We start from the raw sequence: 19,235 nt of genomic DNA, 5'->3' as shown, positions 1-19,235 counted from the left end.
GCTTAGAGGGTCTTTTTCAAATATCTGTGACCTAGAAAATATTTATTTGGGATTTTTTTTTCCAATTTTAAGTTTCTTCATATATTTTGATGGAGGCGCACGATCATTCACAAATCATCGTTTTAGGTGAAGATTCAGAAGTATCGCGCGCCTCCTTTGAAATATATGAAAAAATAAAATGAAATTGGAGTAAATCAAAAATCTCTGTGTCGATCACTGTGCGTGGTTGATTTGACATTTGGATACTCAGCCTTGGCCTTGCTAAGAATGATATAAAAAAAAGTTATTTTAAAGTGCTAACTTTTTTGTATTAGCGTCAATAAAAAAAAAAATCTTTGTAATGATTTTCATCATTTTGGTAAAAACATTTCCATTGTTAAAAATCACGATTGATTTTTCATAATGCCTAATGGATTCATTGGTCATAACATTTCACAGAAATTTGAGTTCTTTAGAGAAAAACAATGAAAAAACAGTGATAAATTTCAACACGATCAAACAAAAAAACAACCATAATAATGTTAAATGGCATCAAAGTAAAAGACTTCTTAATTAAGATTTCGTAATGACTTAATCAAAACAAATATTGTGGAAAATTTCCTTTTTTCCACTTTATCATTTCAATAGTCTTTGAAATCACCTTTATTTAGTAAATTACTTGTTTTATTTTATTCATTGCAAAAAGTTTTTAAATTAGTAAACTTCCAGAATTTGGTTAAGTCTATCTGATTCATTAGTTTTTTTTTTATTTCGTTCAAAGTTCTGTTGCAAATAACAGTATAAATTCTTAAAAATTGTACAAAATGACAAAATAAAAATGTTAATAGCATTCTCAGCCGGCTTACAGTTTATAATTTAATACAAGTTGGTAATGCTAAGCCGATCTCTCCTTCATCAATTCAGTTCCGTTCGCTACCAATAACCCGACCCCAGTCTTAGCCCAATAAGACTAACCACATGCCAAGAGCGCACTGTGGCCACACCGAACAGACCAGACCAACGGCCGTTACGATGACCATGTTCGCCGGCAGGAAAAATCGGTCACAAAACTATCAGAAAAAAAGAATCTGAATCCCGCCTCACACAGTCCCGTGGTTTGCTCCAGTTAAGGGATAAAATAAATTGTTGCTAACCACTTCCGACATAAATGCAGCACTTAAACTCGCACACACATGTACAGCGGCAGGAGCATTGTGTTGAGTGAAGTGCGGATTCAGGACGAGGAGGACGAGGTTTCAAGTGGATGTTCTTCATGCGGCTGCTGCAGCTGCACTCCGGGCCACGTGGCCAACCCGGACTGCCCCCGGTTGGTGGGGACACATGTTAAAATGGAGCTTCCGGCCCAAGGAAAGGAGTAACTTTACGAGAGAGAGTGTGGTGCACCTTTTAAATTATGATATCTTGAAGTGGGTTGTGACCCATTTGGGGGAGGGGTACTGGTCAGGGTAGAATTACATTTGAAATAGAAAAGGACAAGCTTTTTCATCGTCGGTTAGTGTTTAATTAGCTTGATAAATGCGTTGTCGCAACGTTGAAATAGTGGTTTGCTTTCGTAAGCTGGAGGTAAAGATTAATAATCACTTGAAGTTAGTGTTCCTGGATTGTCGATAAAAAGCTTAAAATTACAACTTTAAAAATTTAAGACCAAATCGGTTAAAGCCCCAAATTCCAATCAGCCCACGCCCTAAAAAGGGTTCAAAAATCAACTTCCCCGGAAATGAGTAAGCATCGGTATATCAAATAACCGTAAAAGTTCAAAACCGCCCGAACGTGACAAATTTGATTTGCCGATTCTGGTGAGTGACTGTTATTTGGGGGCGTTGGAGCTAACAGGCCAGCAGGCAGGTGGTACGGATTTGCCGGAAAACCCCTTTTTGTAGCCGCATTAGCATTTTTGCGAAAAATCCGGGTCACACACACGACGGGCCAAATGGGATTTTCCCGGGCGATTCAACGTACGGATCACACTACGTCATCCATTTTCCGGTGTGAAATTCTCCAGAATTTTGGCAATTTTGGAATTTTTTATCGAGCTAAAACCTAGATTAAATTTTTCTTGAAAATAAGGGAATCAATTTTGCAGGATTTACTCTACCAAAAATAACAGAATCGAAAAGTTATATTTTGCGATACAAGGGCTGAATAGTTCTTCTTTTCAGCACTAAAATGGGTTCTGAAAAGTTGAACACTGTTCAGCTCTTGTAACACTTTTCAGCTCTTGTATAACTACTATTTAAATTAAAAAAAAAATGCTTTGACCTGTTTTTTTTTACATTTTATTCTGATATTTTAGAAAGAATTATTTTTCTTTTCTCTTCTTTCAGAACACACTTTCCAGTTCAACACGACACGAGCAAAAAGTAATGTGCCCTGAATTGGAAGTATTTTATGTGTGCGTGAGTGAGTGTGTATTTGTGATAAAATAAACCCGGAACGTTCGAAATCACGACTCTTTTATTTCCTGGGGCTCAATAGTAGTGCTTTTTTACTTTTACTAGAACCCTTCATCGACCACGTGTTAGGGTAGGCAAACCGTCCCTCCTCGATATCCATCGATAAATGGAAGCAAGTAAGCAATCAGGGGATAATTCACTTAACGAAGGAAAAGCTTTTCCCTTTTTCTTCTTTCTACCTCAGTTTCCTCATTCGTAGAGGTGTGTGCGTTGGGGATCATTTTTACAAGTTCCGCACAGAACCTGTGTGCGTGTGGTTTTTCCGCCCCAAGATGTTGCGAGCTACTTTTTATAGGATTTCCCACCTACAATAACCATTATCGTAAAATTCATCATTTCGAAACCGAGGACCGTGTTGGGGATAAATCTTGCAGAGGCAGACGAATCCTCGAAACACCTTTTTTTCGGTTTTATTTTATCCGGCTGACTTCTCGGCCAGATGGCCGGCAGTGCCTTAACGCACCGATGTTCGTAAATATGTAAAAATATACGACGTCGTCGAACGAATGGTCCGAAGAAAAAAGCTCGTAAAATGCTAGGCGCGGAATGGAATCTGGCAACCGTGGAGAGGTTTTGGACATGGTGGGAAGATTTAACGTTGAGTAAATGTTTTGTTTACGAAAAATCACACAAACATTTAAACCTAGAAATTATATTTTTATTTTTCATTACATAAAGATTTAATAGAAGTTAAACATAATTTGATAAAATATTCTACTGATTTCAGCATATTTAGCAAAAGATTGATCCTAAGAACGTGTAGCCAAAATACTTTAATGCACTGGAATGCAAACAATGGAAATTGTAATATTTGAAAAGATTTTTTTTTAAATATTTTTTCCATTTGCAAACATGCAGATTAAGATAACTGATTTTTTCTGTCTTTTATTTTTGTTGAAAAAAAAAAAAAAAAAAACAAAAAACAATCACTATGAAAGTATAATGCCAACCTGATCCAGACAAAAAATACTGAGAAATTCTCAAAGATTTCAGAAATTTGATTCATTGCAATTGTTTAATCTGACTGGAACCTATTGAATGCATTCCGTAAGCCCAAAGAAGCCATTTTACACCATCAGTTTGTCTATATCATTTTCCATACAAATTTGACAGCTGTCCATACAAAAATGGAATGTGGAAATTTAATAAAAAACTCTTCTGTTAAAGGATTTTTTGCTAGATTGTGTCTCTGGCAGAGTTGTAGGTATGGATAAACCAATTAAATTGATAAAATAATTGAAAAATATCTTTAAAACGCAAAAAATATGACTTAAATTTTAAATGCTAAATCAAATTTGCAATCCAAAATGAACTGTATAAATTTTTTGATAAAATGTACCGTTTTAAATTTATAGCAATTTTTTGGTAACTTTTCTGAAAAATGTCGTTGTTTTTCAGTTTAAAAACATAGTGTGCATCTTTGGAAAAAATCGAAGAGCTGAGTAAATGCCCTCTACGGCCTTTGGTTGCTGAGATGAAAAAAATAAATAAAAGTGAGTTTTTCGCAGTGTTGCCCAATCAGCGCTAATTTTCTGATTATCGATAACTCGGGAACTAATGATTCGATTTTAAACGTTAAAAAAAATCTGCTCTTCTTAATTAATTTTTTTACATTTTGTTATTTTGAGCAATAATGAGAAAATCAATTTTTCCTATCTTTTTTTTTTAATTTTTGCATGGTCTCGACATTCAAAGGACGTTCTTACAAAGTTCAAAAATGCGAAATGATGAGCAATTTCTCAGCATTTCTAAAACATGTTTTTTCCCAAAAATGACAAACATGGGCACTATTTTTTGCATTTAAAATCTGCGTCACTTTCAAAAAAAAAAAAATAAAAAAAATATTCAAGATGGATATTACTTGAAAACGCTGACTTTATCCAAATTTCACTAAAGTTCTTTTGATGGCAAATTCAAGTTTTCATAAAAAATGTGTTTTATTAAACTTTTTGTTTTTTTTTGTTTAAAATTTATGTTTGAGGCAAATGTAACATTACTTAGGTTGCTGTATAATTTTTAAGAAAAAAAATGTTATTATTTATTAAACCAAGTTTTTAGCGCTTCAATTTTAGGTCTAACTGTTTAAAAGTCAGAATTTCACCTTATTTTCTTAAAACTAGTTTTGTTTCTATTCATATTGCACTTATAACTGTATACGAAGCGAGAATCAACAGTTTTCACATTTTGTATGAAATTTGTTCTGCTGTTGATTTGCCTGTAAATTTGAAAATTTGTTTGAATTGTGTTTCAAAAGCACGTAAAATTTATTTTTTACAAACCTACTTTGTCATCTTCTTGTGAAAAGTATCCAAAAAATACAAAAATGCATTCCGTTTTCCGATTTGAAATCATTTTGACATGACACTATTAAAGTAGTCCTTCCATCGACATTTTTTAATTATTGTTAATTATCTTTTTGAACTTATCAAAATTTTATGATAACTTGAAGTAATTAATTAATTTGTACTCAATATTTTGAACTGATTTAAAATGCAAAATTATGATTCGAGAACATTTAGAGCACGTTTTATCTTTTGCCAAAAGGAAGATAGCATCATAATTTATCAAATTTTTAAACCTTTTTACATCATAAAATTTCTTGAAAAAGGAGAAAAAATAAAATCCAATTCGCAAAATGTTGACGCCACCATTTGCTTCCAAATTTGAGGTGAGTGTTTTGCGGAGCAAAGTATCTAATGTTATTTAGAATGTTTCGATTTGTTTTTTTTTTAAAGAATGACAAGCCAGCCTTTCGTGCATATTTTTTTATTATTAAGTCTGTATTAATTATAGAAATTTTTCTTAAGCAGAATGATTAAATGCAATTATTTTTATGAGATTGTTGTTATATACATAATTTTCAGAGTGTGTGCTGTATTGTGCACTCTTGGAGATTTCATGAGTCCCATCGTGGCAGTGCAAAACACTCAGTTTTATATTCAGTATACAAAAGTCATTTCTGATTTGCCTTCTTATGGATTTGTTATCAAATAACTGTCTTATTATCATTTTTGCAAAAATATCATAATAAAATCACATAAACGATCACATTTATATGTTTGCAACGTTACGATTTTCCCACAATCCACGAACCTTGCTGACCCATCCCACAACATATTCGGCTGGGCCAACCCAAACCTTCCCGAATTTGCTCCCGCAGGAAAAAAAAGTAAATAAATTGTTTGCAATAAATGTGATTTACAAACTACGCTATTTCACAAATCAAGTTTTCTCGCCGGGATTCGTACCCGACGAATCTTGTCAGTGCCGCTGGCAGGGTAAATGGTCCACGTTTAGACCTATTTTTGTTTTTAAATTTGATTTAAGAAATTTTCGAAGAAATTTTTTTAATTCTTTTTCAAAATTGTCGAAATTGTAATTTTGGACGAAAATTGCAATTTTCCCCCACACCTTTCTGACCTCCTTCAGGATTCCAAGATTTTTCCGATACTTTTATTCGTCTTTTCATCGCGCTTTTTCCCAGCTGTTCACAGACTGCTACTACATCCTCAGTACTAAAGCTGAGGGGATCTGTTACGAACATTTCCACAAGACATAAGACGTCTCGGCGAGAGGTTTGCTGGCCACATTGTCCTGTCCTTGTGCGACTTGTGTTTTCCGACGTTCCCATCCGGTGCTGCTACTTTTCCTGCTGATTTAGTAATGGGAATTAGATGAAAAGTTTGTCTTCATCCATTTACGTGATTCTGGGAGAGTTTGTATGCGAGGTCGAGGTCGAGGACGAAACTTCCGAGGTCACTCGTTTGAGTGGTGCCCTGGCAACACTGTTGGGTGCTTCTTGACGGCAATAAATCTCAACTTGGTTGGTTTAGTCGGAAAAGGTCAGTTTGGTGGTTCGCACAGATGTACTTTCGAGAGACTGATGTTGGCTGCTGGTGATGGTGCGGAAAACTTTGGAGACAGAAGCAGTTACGAGTAACTGAGAGAGATAGAGGGGAAGTCTCCAAAATTCATTTCGAAGTAAATCGTTTAGAACTAATAAGCAGAGGGTATGTTGCGGCAGCCTTGTGTGATGTTGGGAATGGTTTAATGCTGTAGGAAAATGGGTTGAAAGTGATAAATGACAGTGGTATAATTTGGCAATCATTTCGGTATTCGACCTTGTTAGTTGGATTTGATTTGCTACAAATAAATTTAAACGTAAAGGCGCTCTAAAGACTTTTTCATACTTTCTCAAAATTTCAGCAAGTTCTTCCCTCAACAAAGCATAAAATTAAAAGAAGCACTGCTCACTTCTGACAGGTGCATTTGCCACCAAAAATGGTTCATTTCCCAGATTTACCTTGACGTTGTCTGGGTCCGTTCTGGAATGCCCCCAAGGTGAGATACCTGCCACAACCACAACGAGGACAGCGTCCCGGACTAGGAAAAAGCTGATGACACAAGGAAAAATTGCACGTTTTCCTTGGCATTTTTCATTCCACCAGAGGCTACGACGACGACACGTAGGGCAGGTACCTGCTTAGCAGGGTACAATGCACACAACGACTTCGTCCTAACCATGGGATCTTTGGCGAAAGAATTCAGCACTTTGCTGTTTTCGTGCATACACTTCATGGGCTCATCTTCTTAAAATTGTGTTACAAAAAATCAAATCCTGAATTTATCAGCTTTTGTCACAACCGAAACTTGGAAGCGTTCCAAAATGTGACGTAAATCTGTGCTAAAAACTTCCACCGAGATCTTGCCAGTTCATAGCTCACCGACGGGCGAAAAAAAGAAGTGCATCCTCGGAGATGCCTGCCAGGAGATTGCAATTCTTGAGGCAGCAGCCAACAAACCGGAAGAAGCCACCGCTGGGAAACGTCGTCGGTTGGTTGCACGGTGTGGTGGCATTTCGTAACCTGAATAGAAATGAGCAACCACGCTCTCGTTGTCACAACGAAAAGGGGTTCGAAGCAGGCACAGCAAAAAATAAATTTGGGATTCATGGTATGTCCACGCATCCTCCTTTCCCTGTCGAATCTACTCTCTACTCAATCTCGATGTAACGAAATTTGTGGAAAAATAATCTTTTGAGATTTTTTTTATGTGTGCAGTTCACATAACTCTTGCCTTATTACGCTGGGGTTACCCGACAATGGTACTGAGCTTTTCATTGGCATGTAGATAAACACACGCTCACATATATTTTCAACGCTGAAATCTTCCGATGTGATTACCGGAACGAAAAGGTTACTTTCATGGAGTCCGCACATCCGGTGGGGATGATATTTACAGCTGGTTTATTCTTGCTCTGTCTTTCTAAATACGACAGAAATTGAAAAGTTTTTCCTCTTTCTTTCCTTCAACTCGTTCCACAGAAAAAAATTGTTCCCTTGTCAGTTTTTACAATTAAAGCGGAAATTCACGCTGCAATGAGTCCAGCAACAGCACTTCCTTCATCTTTTCGCCAAATCAAGAGGACCAAAACTGGGGCAACGTTAGACTTTTTGTGACACGATTGCGCCAGTTTCTGCCATAGAATCGTGAAATCCCAAAAAATATCCGCAAATAACTGGCAACACTGGCCAGCCATTCTGTTAGTTGGCCAAGTTTGTGCAACTCCCGAAACTGTTCATTAGAGAATAAGCTCGCGCGGCTCAACTTTAGGAGCCCGAAAAGTTAAAAAGCTTCCAAGCCCCGGTTGATGAAGTTTCGTTAGCTGCGGAATGGTTCCCTCCAGATTGCGCATATTTCCAGCTTTTATGCAGAGCAGCGGAGAGTTGGCTCTTGTTTGCTCGCAGAGTTGTTTTGTTTGCTGGGGCGTGATTTGGCTGGAAGGCATGTTGTGCTTGCTGATTTTTGTTCTTTTTATTTTGTCAGCCCAGGGAAATTGGTTAACATTGGTCGATAAGTGCAGTTTGCAGTTTGCGAAACGTGGCTGAAAAGTTGGTGATGAGAGCAGAGAAGATGTTGCCAAGTTACATGGAAAAAACATTGGTTTAAAGCTACCGAAAAAAATAAAATAGTTAAATTTTTCAAACTTCTTCAATTCAATCTCCATAACTTCAAATCTTCAAATCTTCAAATCTTCAAATCTCAAATCTTCAAATCTTCAAATCTTCAAATCTTCAAATCTTCAAATCTTCAAATCTTCAAATCTTCAAATCTTCAAATCTTCAAATCTTCAAATCTTCAAATCTTCAAATCTTCAAATCTTCAAATCTTCAAATCTTCAAATCTTCAAATCTTCAAATCTTCAAATCTTCAAATCTTGAACAAAAAACAAAAAACAAAAAACAAAAAAAACAAAAAACAAAAAAACAAAAAAACAAAAAAACAAAAAACAAAAAACAAAAAACAAAAAACAAAAAACAAAAAACAAAAAACAAAAAACAAAAAACAAAAAACAAAAAACAAAAAACAAAAAACAAAAAACAAAAAACAAAAAACAAAAAACAAAAAACAAAAAACAAAAAACAAAAAACAAAAAACAAAAAACAAAAAACAAAAAACAAAAAACAAAAAACAAAAAACAAAAAACAAAAAACAAAAAACAAAAAACAAAAAACAAAAAACAAAAAACAAAAAACAAAAAACAAAAAACAAAAAACAAAAAACAAAAAACAAAAAACAAAAAACAAAAAACAAAAAACAAAAAACAAAAAACAAAAAACAAAAAACAAAAAACAAAAAACAAAAAACAAAAAACAAAAAACAAAAAACAAAAAACAAAAAACAAAAAACAAAAAACAAAAAACAAAAAACAAAAAACAAAAAACAAAAAACAAAAAACAAAAAACAAAAAACAAAAAACAAAAAACAAAAAACAAAAAACAAAAAACAAAAAACAAAAAACAAAAAACAAAAAACAAAAAACAAAAAACAAAAAACAAAAAACAAAAAACAAAAAACAAAAAACAAAAAACAAAAAACAAAAAACAAAAAACAAAAAACAAAAAACAAAAAACAAAAAAAAAAAAACAAAAAACAAAAAACAAAAAACAAAAAACAAAAAACAAAAAACAAAAAACAAAAAACAAAAAACAAAAAACAAAAAAAAAAACAAAAAACAAAAAACAAAAAACAAAAAACAAAAAACAAAAAACAAAAAACAAAAAACAAAAAACAAAAAACAAAAAACAAAAAACAAAAAACAAAAAACAAAAAACAAAAAACAAAAACCAAAAAACAAAAAACAAAAAACAAAAAACAAAAAACAAAAAACAAAAAACAAAAAACAAAAAACAAAAAACAAAAAACAAAAAACAAAAAACAAAAAACAAAAAACAAAAAACAAAAAACAAAAAACAAAAAACAAAAAACAAAAAACAAAAAACAAAAAACAAAAAACAAAAAACAAAAAACAAAAAACAAAAAACAAAAAACAAAAAACAAAAAACAAAAAACAAAAAACAAAAAACAAAAAACAAAAAACAAAAAACAAAAAACAAAAAACAAAAAACAAAAAACAAAAAACAAAAAACAAAAAACAAAAAACAAAAAACAAAAAACAAAAAACAAAAAACAAAAAACAAAAAACAAAAAACAAAAAACAAAAAACAAAAAACAAAAAACAAAAAACAAAAAACAAAAAACAAAAAACAAAAAACAAAAAACAAAAAACAAAAAACAAAAAACAAAAAACAAAAAACAAAAAACAAAAAACAAAAAACAAAAAACAAAAAACAAAAAACAATAAACAAATCCTTGTGCAATAAAAAAAAACGTCAACCGAAGTCAATAATAAACCTGAAAACCATGTGACACGAGAAGTTAGATTTTTTAGGAAAAACTTAATAGTTTAAAAAGGTGTTCAAGAGCTGAAACCAGTATGAGTTGTTTTAGAAAATGTATTTGTTATGAAAAACATAATTTCTGCATGTTTTTTTCCAATTCAACTTAATGTGTCAAACCATACTCTCTTAATGTTTCAAACCATACACTCTCAAACTGGTCAAAAAAGCAAGTTTTAAAGAAATTTTATTATTGTGGAATATAAATTCATTTTACTTACTGCCAAAACATTTCAATGAAAAAATACTTCGCAACAAAACTACCAAAGATCATTTTTTATTTTGTTGTACGATTTGAGATTATACATTTTCTTTTAGTTGACATGCAGTCAAGCTATTATTTGATCTTCAAACTTATTTTAACCATTAAAGTCGTAGTCCTATACAATTTTGTGACAAAATATAAATCGTTACCATGATCAGAACAATTATCAATAAATTTAAAATTTCCTGGGAATTCCCGGGATTTCCCGTTTCCCGGGAAATTTTTAACCCCGGAAAATTGGACGCTCTACACGTAATGTAAAAAATAACAAACGTGTTTTGTTTGGCTGATCGTTTTGAGCATTGTCCCGAAGTTTGGTTGAATTTGGTTGCCGAAGTTCCAATTTTTAATACAAATGTTTACGGTAGTCGGGCATTTACGTGTGTCAAATGAGTTCTGACCTAAATCCCCCAATTGTCGCAAATACATCAATTTTTAGAGTTTGTTAAGAAGTATGACAAAAATGCACGGAACTTTTTCGGGTTTTTTTGAATACATCAGGATTGAAACCTCAGTTTGGGGATCTGTGGAGGTCGAAAGGTGAGGCATTGGCCCAAAATGCAAGTGGGTCAAGTCCCAAAAATGTTCACCTCTTGCAGCAAACTCATATCGCAACCGCCATTATTGCCGTTGGCCTTGGCAAGCTTCACCGTGCGCGGTTGAAGCGCGCAATCAATGTGTCAGATATTGGCCAAATTTTGCATGGCCGGGAAATGTTTGGCCCCGGTGCCAAAGGGGCGGAACCAAAATTGCTCTAGTTCTCTCTCTCTGATAGGTTTCCTAGATAAATGAGCTTTTTTATCAGTGATTTATAACACATTTGTTCAAATTTATACACCACCTCTACGGGTGGTGGTAGCACCACGTGGGGGGACACGTATACAACATGGTTTGCGCGCAATGCCAAGGCAAATAGATCTAACGAGGTTTGACACTGATTATGACCTCTGCCCCGTGGGACTTCCTCGCAACAAACAAATTGTGTAACTCTGACTTCACGCTTTCCAGGTTGCCCCCCAAATAAACTCCCAGGACTCACCGTTCACGTGCAGGTAGTAGATTATCACTTTCGGCGGGTGCGTCGAGATCTGGCACTCGTACACGCCCTCGTCGTTCTTGTTGGCCGCGGCGATCTTGAGCCGCCAGTTGTTCGGGTACTGGAACTCGATCGTGTACCGCGGGTCGCCCGAGTAGGTCTGCTTGCCGACCGTCAGCAGCTGCAGGTCCGTCTCGCCGTGTTTCCGCCGCACCCAGGACACCTGAGGAATTACAACATCAATTTTGAGAAATAATCAGCGATGGTAAAACTTACCGTTTTGTCCTGCAGCAAACTTATCCTACAGCTTAGAAATAGGTCGTCCCCGTTCTGGACGGTGATGTTGGTGACGTTGTCCGTCTCAAAGTGGGGACCGTACCTGGAAATGGACAGAAGTAAGACATCAAAATTAGTAGTTCACCAAGCTTCCGATCGATTTGTGGTCTTCGACAAAGTTGTTTCGTTAATCAGTGCCCATATATCATGACCCAAAATTGAAACATTTTGGCATATTTATGCTCAGAAATTTTCACAAATTTAGCTATTTATCTCTCTATCTCACCGCAAAACCCCTATGACCTCTCCCTAGTCCTGGGCCAGAATGAATAATGAACTGCCAAAACTGTATCTCTGTACGTGTGTCTAATGTGCACGTGTACGTGTGCAGTTCATAAATTGGAACTATTGTCAACCTTGACAAAGTATCGCGCCAGGTAGGATATTTTCATAACTTTGTACGTACAAACGTACAATACCCGGGGAGTGGAGCGAACAGCGCGCATATTTGTAGCGCTGAAAACTGTTCCCAAAAAAGGCCCTTTGGGGGGCAGAGCCCGATGGCAGACAAATGCTGCCGGTGCCGGATGGTAGGTTGTCCTTGACACACCCGAGGACATCTCTGCGCGAGACCTAGGAACGCTGAGCGACTCGGCAGAGTCAAGCATCACGATTGATGAATGTTTATTTTATTCTACATGGTGAGGGCGGATATTCATGGTCGTTTTTTGTGGTATCAATTTTAAAGGAGAATGTTTGGATGTTGCTTTCCTATTATTATTATTATTATTTCTTATAATGAAGAATTATTATCATACAATTCAGGTTTCTATAAAGAAATTTCAGAAAATGGCAATTTTTTCAAATACTTGTACAATTTTGAAATTTAATTTTGGTATTTTAAATCTGGTTGAAACTTTTTGGGAAGTTGTACTTACAAAAATGTTATGTGGAAAAATGTTATGTGGAAATTCTATATCATTTGAATGATTATTTTGATCGATTTGATGTCTTCGGCAAAGTGGTAGATTATGATAAGGACTTTTTGGAAAAAATAGGTTGAACATTTTTGTATAGAAATTTTATCCAAAAAAAGTTCAATTCCCAAAATAAACATTTGTTGAATTTACGTTTTTCTATGTTTTAGGTTACTAAAAAGATATCTGTTAAGCGGGATGCGGGATGGTTCAAAAGCTGGTTCAAGAGATATGATTTTTGGTAAAGTGCACTGTTTTGGAGTTATACTCATAATATTCTGAAATGTTAACATTTTTCGTTATTAGCTACTTAGCTGAGAAAATTTCCCATATTTTTTTCTGAGACATTGGCAATTGGAAATTAGTTTCTGAGACTAGAATACATAGAATTCATATCGTTAAAATTGAGTTTTTCAGGTGTTGCCTAATAAGCCTGTAACATTCAATTACAATATCACGGGAACTACAAGGTTCAACTTGAAATATTTTTAAAAGTTTTTTATTTGGCCTTAAATATGAAATGAGTAAAATTATCTTATTGAATGAATTTTTAGTGTGTTTTTTTTATCAAAAGTGTTCAAGTATGAATTATTACTGTGAAATGGGCCAATGTTGGCAACGTTGCTTTTTAAGTTTCTTTCTAAAATTCACAATTTAATGTATGTTTATGTAAGGTTAGTGAAATTTACTGATTTCCTAGTTAAAATAATTTTAATATTTGATATTAAATATAAAATTAACAAAATTTGTAGAGCTTGCATAATATTTAATATTGAAAGTGATTAAATTTGATTAATTATGACAAATAAAATGTGCCATTGTCAAGGTCGCTTCTTTTATTTAATTTTAAAATTTACAATAGAATGTTCGATTAGAGATTGTTTTCCTTTTTTTTAATAAAATACGCATTGATTTGTAGTAACGTAACATTATTTGTTATGCTATTGTTGTTTTTCTTCAGAAAATATTTTGAAAAAATATGTTTCTTAAAAATAACATTAAAACTTTTTCACACTTCAGAAATTTAATGAACATAATTTTAAAAACTGATTCAAGAAAATTTAAACTCTTGTTTCAGGAAAAACGCAGTTTTTGAAATGTTAGGAAAATTGCACATTGACTCATTTTCTTATTTCGAATCATTTTCAAGAAAATAATTATGGCCTGCTGAAAGTATTTAAATAAACCCATTTATTTATGTTTAAGTCTACTTCTGTTGAAAACTATATTTAACATTTCAAGCCTAAATTCAAAATTTCCAAATAAAAGTAAAACAAAATTCTTAAAACATTTTTACTGTCTCAATATTGCTAAATATCAATACATTTATGAAAAAAATATTCTCAAGTTTCACATTAATTCAATGTGTTCCAAAGCTCAAAATTTATATAAAAATTAAAAAAGTTTCCAATTCCTCACAAATGCATTCAATGGGCTTCCAGAATCACGTTAGACTGGTTACTAATCCAGGATAACCTGAAATTTTAGGAAGTGAATCAGTAATTATTTATTTATTTCATTTATTATTTATTAATTTATTTTATTTCGGATCAATTCTAGTGATTTCCGATAATTTTAGTACAGAAAAGTAATGCCATTCTTCTTTTTTTACGAAATTAAGAAATTTAGGAAATAATTTCGATAACCCTTTTTCAAACCCCTTTTTTGTTTATTAATTTTCATGTAAGGAGTTTCCAGCTCTGTGGCAGAATGGTAATCCGGCATAACTCGAACAGTAATTCGTGTAATTCCAAAATTACGCAGTAATTCTGCAGTAATTCGAGTTTTTCTCAATAATTCTAGTAATTACTGGTAATTCTTCATGAGAGGAATCTGGCTACTAATAATAACGAAATAATAAAAAAATAAGCAAAACTCATTACGTTTATAAACATTTCAAAATAGAATGATAAAAATAACAAAGCAATAAAATTTCTACCATATTTTGAAACAAAACAGAAAAGGTTTGAAAAAAAATCAGGAAGAAAATTTAAGAAAAGGCATCCAAAATATTATGAAATAAGATAACTATCGTGCCTTTTAAGGGGGGTGACTTTAACTTTGAAAAATATTTGCAACGACCTCAAACTATTTAGTCCCTTATTTTTTGGGAAACTGGGAGAGTAGAAAAAGAGGAGGAGACAATTTGAAACAAATGGTTCAGCCTTATTTTTATAGAAATAAGATAAAGTTTTTGGTCTGCCTCGGTTACATGGTCAATGATCATTGGTCATAAATTTTAGCATCTATTTTTCAACTGTCGATTTTTATTTGTTTTTAAATGTAACAGTTAAACTACACTCATTTTATTTCAAGTTATTTGCCTTCTCCTCCTCCTCTCCATTGAAATTTTTCTTCCAGAACTATGAGGCAAAAAAGAAAAAAATATTGGTCTAAATTTAAATTATCATTGAAAACCATTGTAAAATCCTTTGCAAACTATTCGGAAAAAAAATGTAGAATGCTTATTTATGTTTTTAACCCAATATTGCCTTTGTTATCTTTTTTGATTTATGAATTTTGAGACCATATGTTGATGACTTGTAAGTTAAAATAAATATTTTCACAAATTCATTGATATTTCAAAAAGTGGTGATAGTAGCATAACTCTAATAATGTATAAAGCTTTTTGTGATATTTTAAATTTAATTTGTTTTCCAAAAAGTCACAAAAAATTTTAGGTGTTCATAAAGTTTTTAAACAAAAATCATTTGTCAACAATCTTGCGTGATTTAATCCAATTTCCCTTTATCGAATCACCCTTCATCAGAGTTTACTCTTGAAATTTGTTCAGGTGTTGACTTCCTTCCCTTCTCCCAGGTGGGAAATCCCACACCACCACAGGCGCATCCTGATGAAATTTGAGCGAAAACGTTTTTTTTGTGACTGATTCCACAAACAGCTCCTGAGGGGTCGTCCTCCCTCCACCTTCCTCTTGTTAACACCATCTCACACACCTTTACCTACCAGCAACAAAAAAAGCTCTGGCATGGGTGTCGGTCGTACGCGATGACACGTATGCAAATTTCAGTTGTGTAAAATTGAATGAATAAATTAGAGTTGATGCTTTTGCTTTTGCTGAACTTTTTTCCCCACACCGATGTTTTTCCCAGCGACTTTTTTCCTCTCGTGCCTTGTGGCTTGTTGCTGACACCTTAACTTGGCGTTTTTTTTGTGACAACCCCCTTTGAATTTCAGCTCCCGAAATGTCATCGGAATAATTTCAATGAAATACACAATTTGATTACGCTTTATTTATGAATTTTTAATGCCAATCGAGCGGCAATGCATCACGATTGGACTTTTTCGGGGGAGAATTCCAACCCCTTCCACTAACAACCTCCTGGAAGGGGAAAATTATTGCAGCAAACACGATCGCTTGCGGATGTCAATTTTTCCATCAATTGTGCAAACAAGGGAAATTTGTTGTGGCATCGAAATTAACTTTCGCTCAAATTGGATTGCGACTTTTGTGCGTTCGGGGTTGGGACGTGGGTGAGGGAAGTGAAGCATTCAATCTTTCATGATTTATTTCCGGAAGCTGCACGTTTGAAAGAGCGTGTATGTGTGTGCACAAAAGATTATTGCAATTATGACTGGGGGTGGGCTTGGAATTCGATTTCAGTCGAAGCTATGGAATTATTGTTGTTTGATGTTTGGGATGTGAAGTGGAGTGATTGCATTATGACTGCAAGAATGGAGTTGATTCAATTTTGGATGCATGCAAGTTGGTTTTATCATGTAGGGTAGATTTGGTGTTCTTTTTTGAAAATTTTGAAAATCAGCTTGAAATTTGTGATCAAAATATTAGAAATTTGGATAATAAGGCAAGCAAATCATGGATGACAAATATTTCATAAGAAAAACTTGTGACATCTATTGTTAATTATTCAGACTACACTTACAAAAGTTTTATCGCATTTTAAACAAATGAGCATTTTTAAACTAATTATATTTGTTGAATTTCAGGAACATCGCACGGAACGAATACTCAGATTTTTTTGGGAGGAATTTTCTGATCAATTTGGTGTCTAGAGCAAAATTTTGGTATTGGATAGGACTTTTCAGAAAAAAATGTAAACTTACCAAAATCATCTATATCTTTTGAGCCACAAACGAGTATGGGCAGAAATTTTGTCGCAAAATTATGCCGTTGCAAATATTTATCAAAGTTTATGTCATCCTAATGTTTAATAAGGAGTCGCTAAACATTTTTTTTTAATTTTAAAATTTTAATGGACGTGGAAATCTAATCAACTGAAAGCTACCTGAAGTATCATTTTCTTGCGTTGAAAATCATATTATATTTTATCTAATTAAAACAAATAGAATTGCTGTGATACTTTGATGTACAGGATCGCAAAAAATTAGACATTTGTAACTAGTTGTGAAATAATCAGTTGTTAATTTCTTTTCGAAACACTTTTTTCCTTCACTTGTTGATACATGGCTTGTATTATTCATTTTTATTTTTTTGTCCTCTCTCGACAGTCGTCATGATCGAGGAACTAAACTTCAAAAAGTATTTGGAACGGCCTTATGAATTTTGCAGAAATATTAAAATCGATTTTCGAAATTGTAAGATCACATTTGAAATTGAGTCGTATTTCAATTTTTTTTGAAAATGTGCTTTTTACTTGAGTAATGGCTACTTTTATTTTAGATTTTGAGAAAAATCATATTTTATTTAATTTCCCCATGAGTGTTACTCTCTGAACATATTTTAAACTATGATTTTTTTTAAGCACATGTGAAAACAGACTCATCAAATGTACCATCATTAAAAAAATGAATCAAAATTGTGTTTGTGGTCATGGTTTTCAGTATTTCAAAAAGTCTGGACAAAATTCAATTTATGGCATTTTTTTTTAATGATAATTATAGAAATTTATAAAACCTGCTGAGCATTTTTTTTTTCTTATTTTAAAAATAATAGTTTTATTTAAAATGTTCACTTTCAAATTATTTTTGGTTCCTCACGTTATGTGCAATTTGTTCGTCATTATTTAAATAAATTTAACAGAGATTTGCTTGATAGCTTAAATTGTTTTGCGTATTCTTTCATCGAAATAAAAAAAAAAACTTTATTTCATACCTTTTTGGAATTTTGTGAAATAAATAAATAATATTTATCTTTATGTTTTTGATACCAAATTTTCTTATCATTATTCCTTGTCATTCCTAATGCCTTTGAATTTTTTTCGTGATTTCAAAATCAATCTTATGACATGTTTATTTTAGTGCGTCCATTCCGGAAACGTTCGTTCGTTTTTTCGTCGATAATGATGAATTTTGCTTCATATGACTGCCAAGTATCTCTGGACAAAGTTTCAGAAAGTTTGCTGATGTAGTTTTCGAGATACAGCCATTTTAAAATGTTATTTCCGACTTTTTCAAAGAAAATCTATAAAACCAATACAATTTCAGCACTTTATAGAATATGCATTTCGAGATATTGATGTTTTTTGCTTCATATGACTGTCAAGTAGCTCTGGGCCAAGTTTCAGATAGTTTGCTGATGTAGTTCTCGAGATACAGCCATTTTAAAATGTTATTTCCGACTTTTTCAAAGAAAATCTATAAAATCAATACAATTTCAGCACTTCAAAGAGTATGCATTTCAAGATAATGATGTTTTTTGCTTCATATGACTGTCAAGTATCTCTGGACAAAGTTTCAGAAGGTTTGCTGATGTAGTTCTCGAGATACAGCCATTTTAAAATGTTATTTCCGACATTTCCAAAGAAAATCTATAAAATCAATACACTTTTCCCAGAGATACTTGACAGTCATATGAAGCAAAAAACATCAATATCTCGAAATGCATATTCTTTAAAGTGCTGAAAAGTCGGAAATAACATTTTAAAATGGCTGTATCTCGAGAACTACATCAGCAAACTATCTGAAACTTGGCAGTCATATGAAGCAAAAAACATCATTATCTCGAATTGCATATTCTTTGAAATGCTAAAATTGTATAGATTGTTTTGGTTTTCTTATTGAAAATCGGATGTAACATCTTAAAAGGGCTGTATCTCGAAAACTACATACAATAACGGTATTTTGAGCACCGTGGGAAAAGTTGCTCCCATTTTTGTGAAAACATCGTCATCGGATTCGGTGCGAAAGTGGCCGACCGGGTTTATCAAATCTGCCGCTTTACGAGCTTCCATTCGCTTGTGTGCTGATGGACTCAAAATTCTGCTACCTATCAGAAAGGATTACAACTACGTTCGGGATTTCCTGAACAATACAAAGATTGAATACTACAGCCATGATGATCCAGGTAAACGACCCATGAAACAGGTCCTCCGTGGCCTGTATGACATGGATGTGAGTGTGCTGAAAGAAGAGCTCAAAACTCTCAAGTTGAACGTGAACGTGATCGAAGTCTTCAAGATGACGAGACACAACAAGGACATCAATTATCGTGATCAACTACCTGGTTCATCTCGAGAAAGGATCGACAACGCCGTCTGAGCTGAAAGC

The 19,235-nt window shown here is 33.3% G+C and overlaps 1 protein-coding gene across 1 annotated transcript in view; it reads right to left on the bottom strand.

Moving 5' to 3' along the window:
- Positions 1–19,235, bottom strand: part of LOC120421974 (uncharacterized) — a 207,688-nt gene that overhangs the window by 51,985 nt on the left and 136,468 nt on the right. The window contains exons 4-5 of the mRNA XM_039585284.2: positions 11,770–11,872; positions 11,497–11,716 (exon numbers count right to left, since the gene is read on the bottom strand). Coding sequence (XP_039441218.2) covers positions 11,497–11,716; positions 11,770–11,872 — 323 coding nt within the window. The remainder of the gene's footprint in view (positions 1–11,496; positions 11,717–11,769; positions 11,873–19,235) is intronic.

This window comes from Culex pipiens, chromosome 2 (genome assembly GCF_016801865.2).
Source record: "Culex pipiens pallens isolate TS chromosome 2, TS_CPP_V2, whole genome shotgun sequence".
NCBI lineage: Eukaryota > Metazoa > Arthropoda > Insecta > Diptera > Culicidae > Culex > Culex pipiens.
The sequence above is the reverse complement of the archived record's forward strand: the minus strand, read 5'-3'. Positions and strand labels throughout refer to the sequence as shown.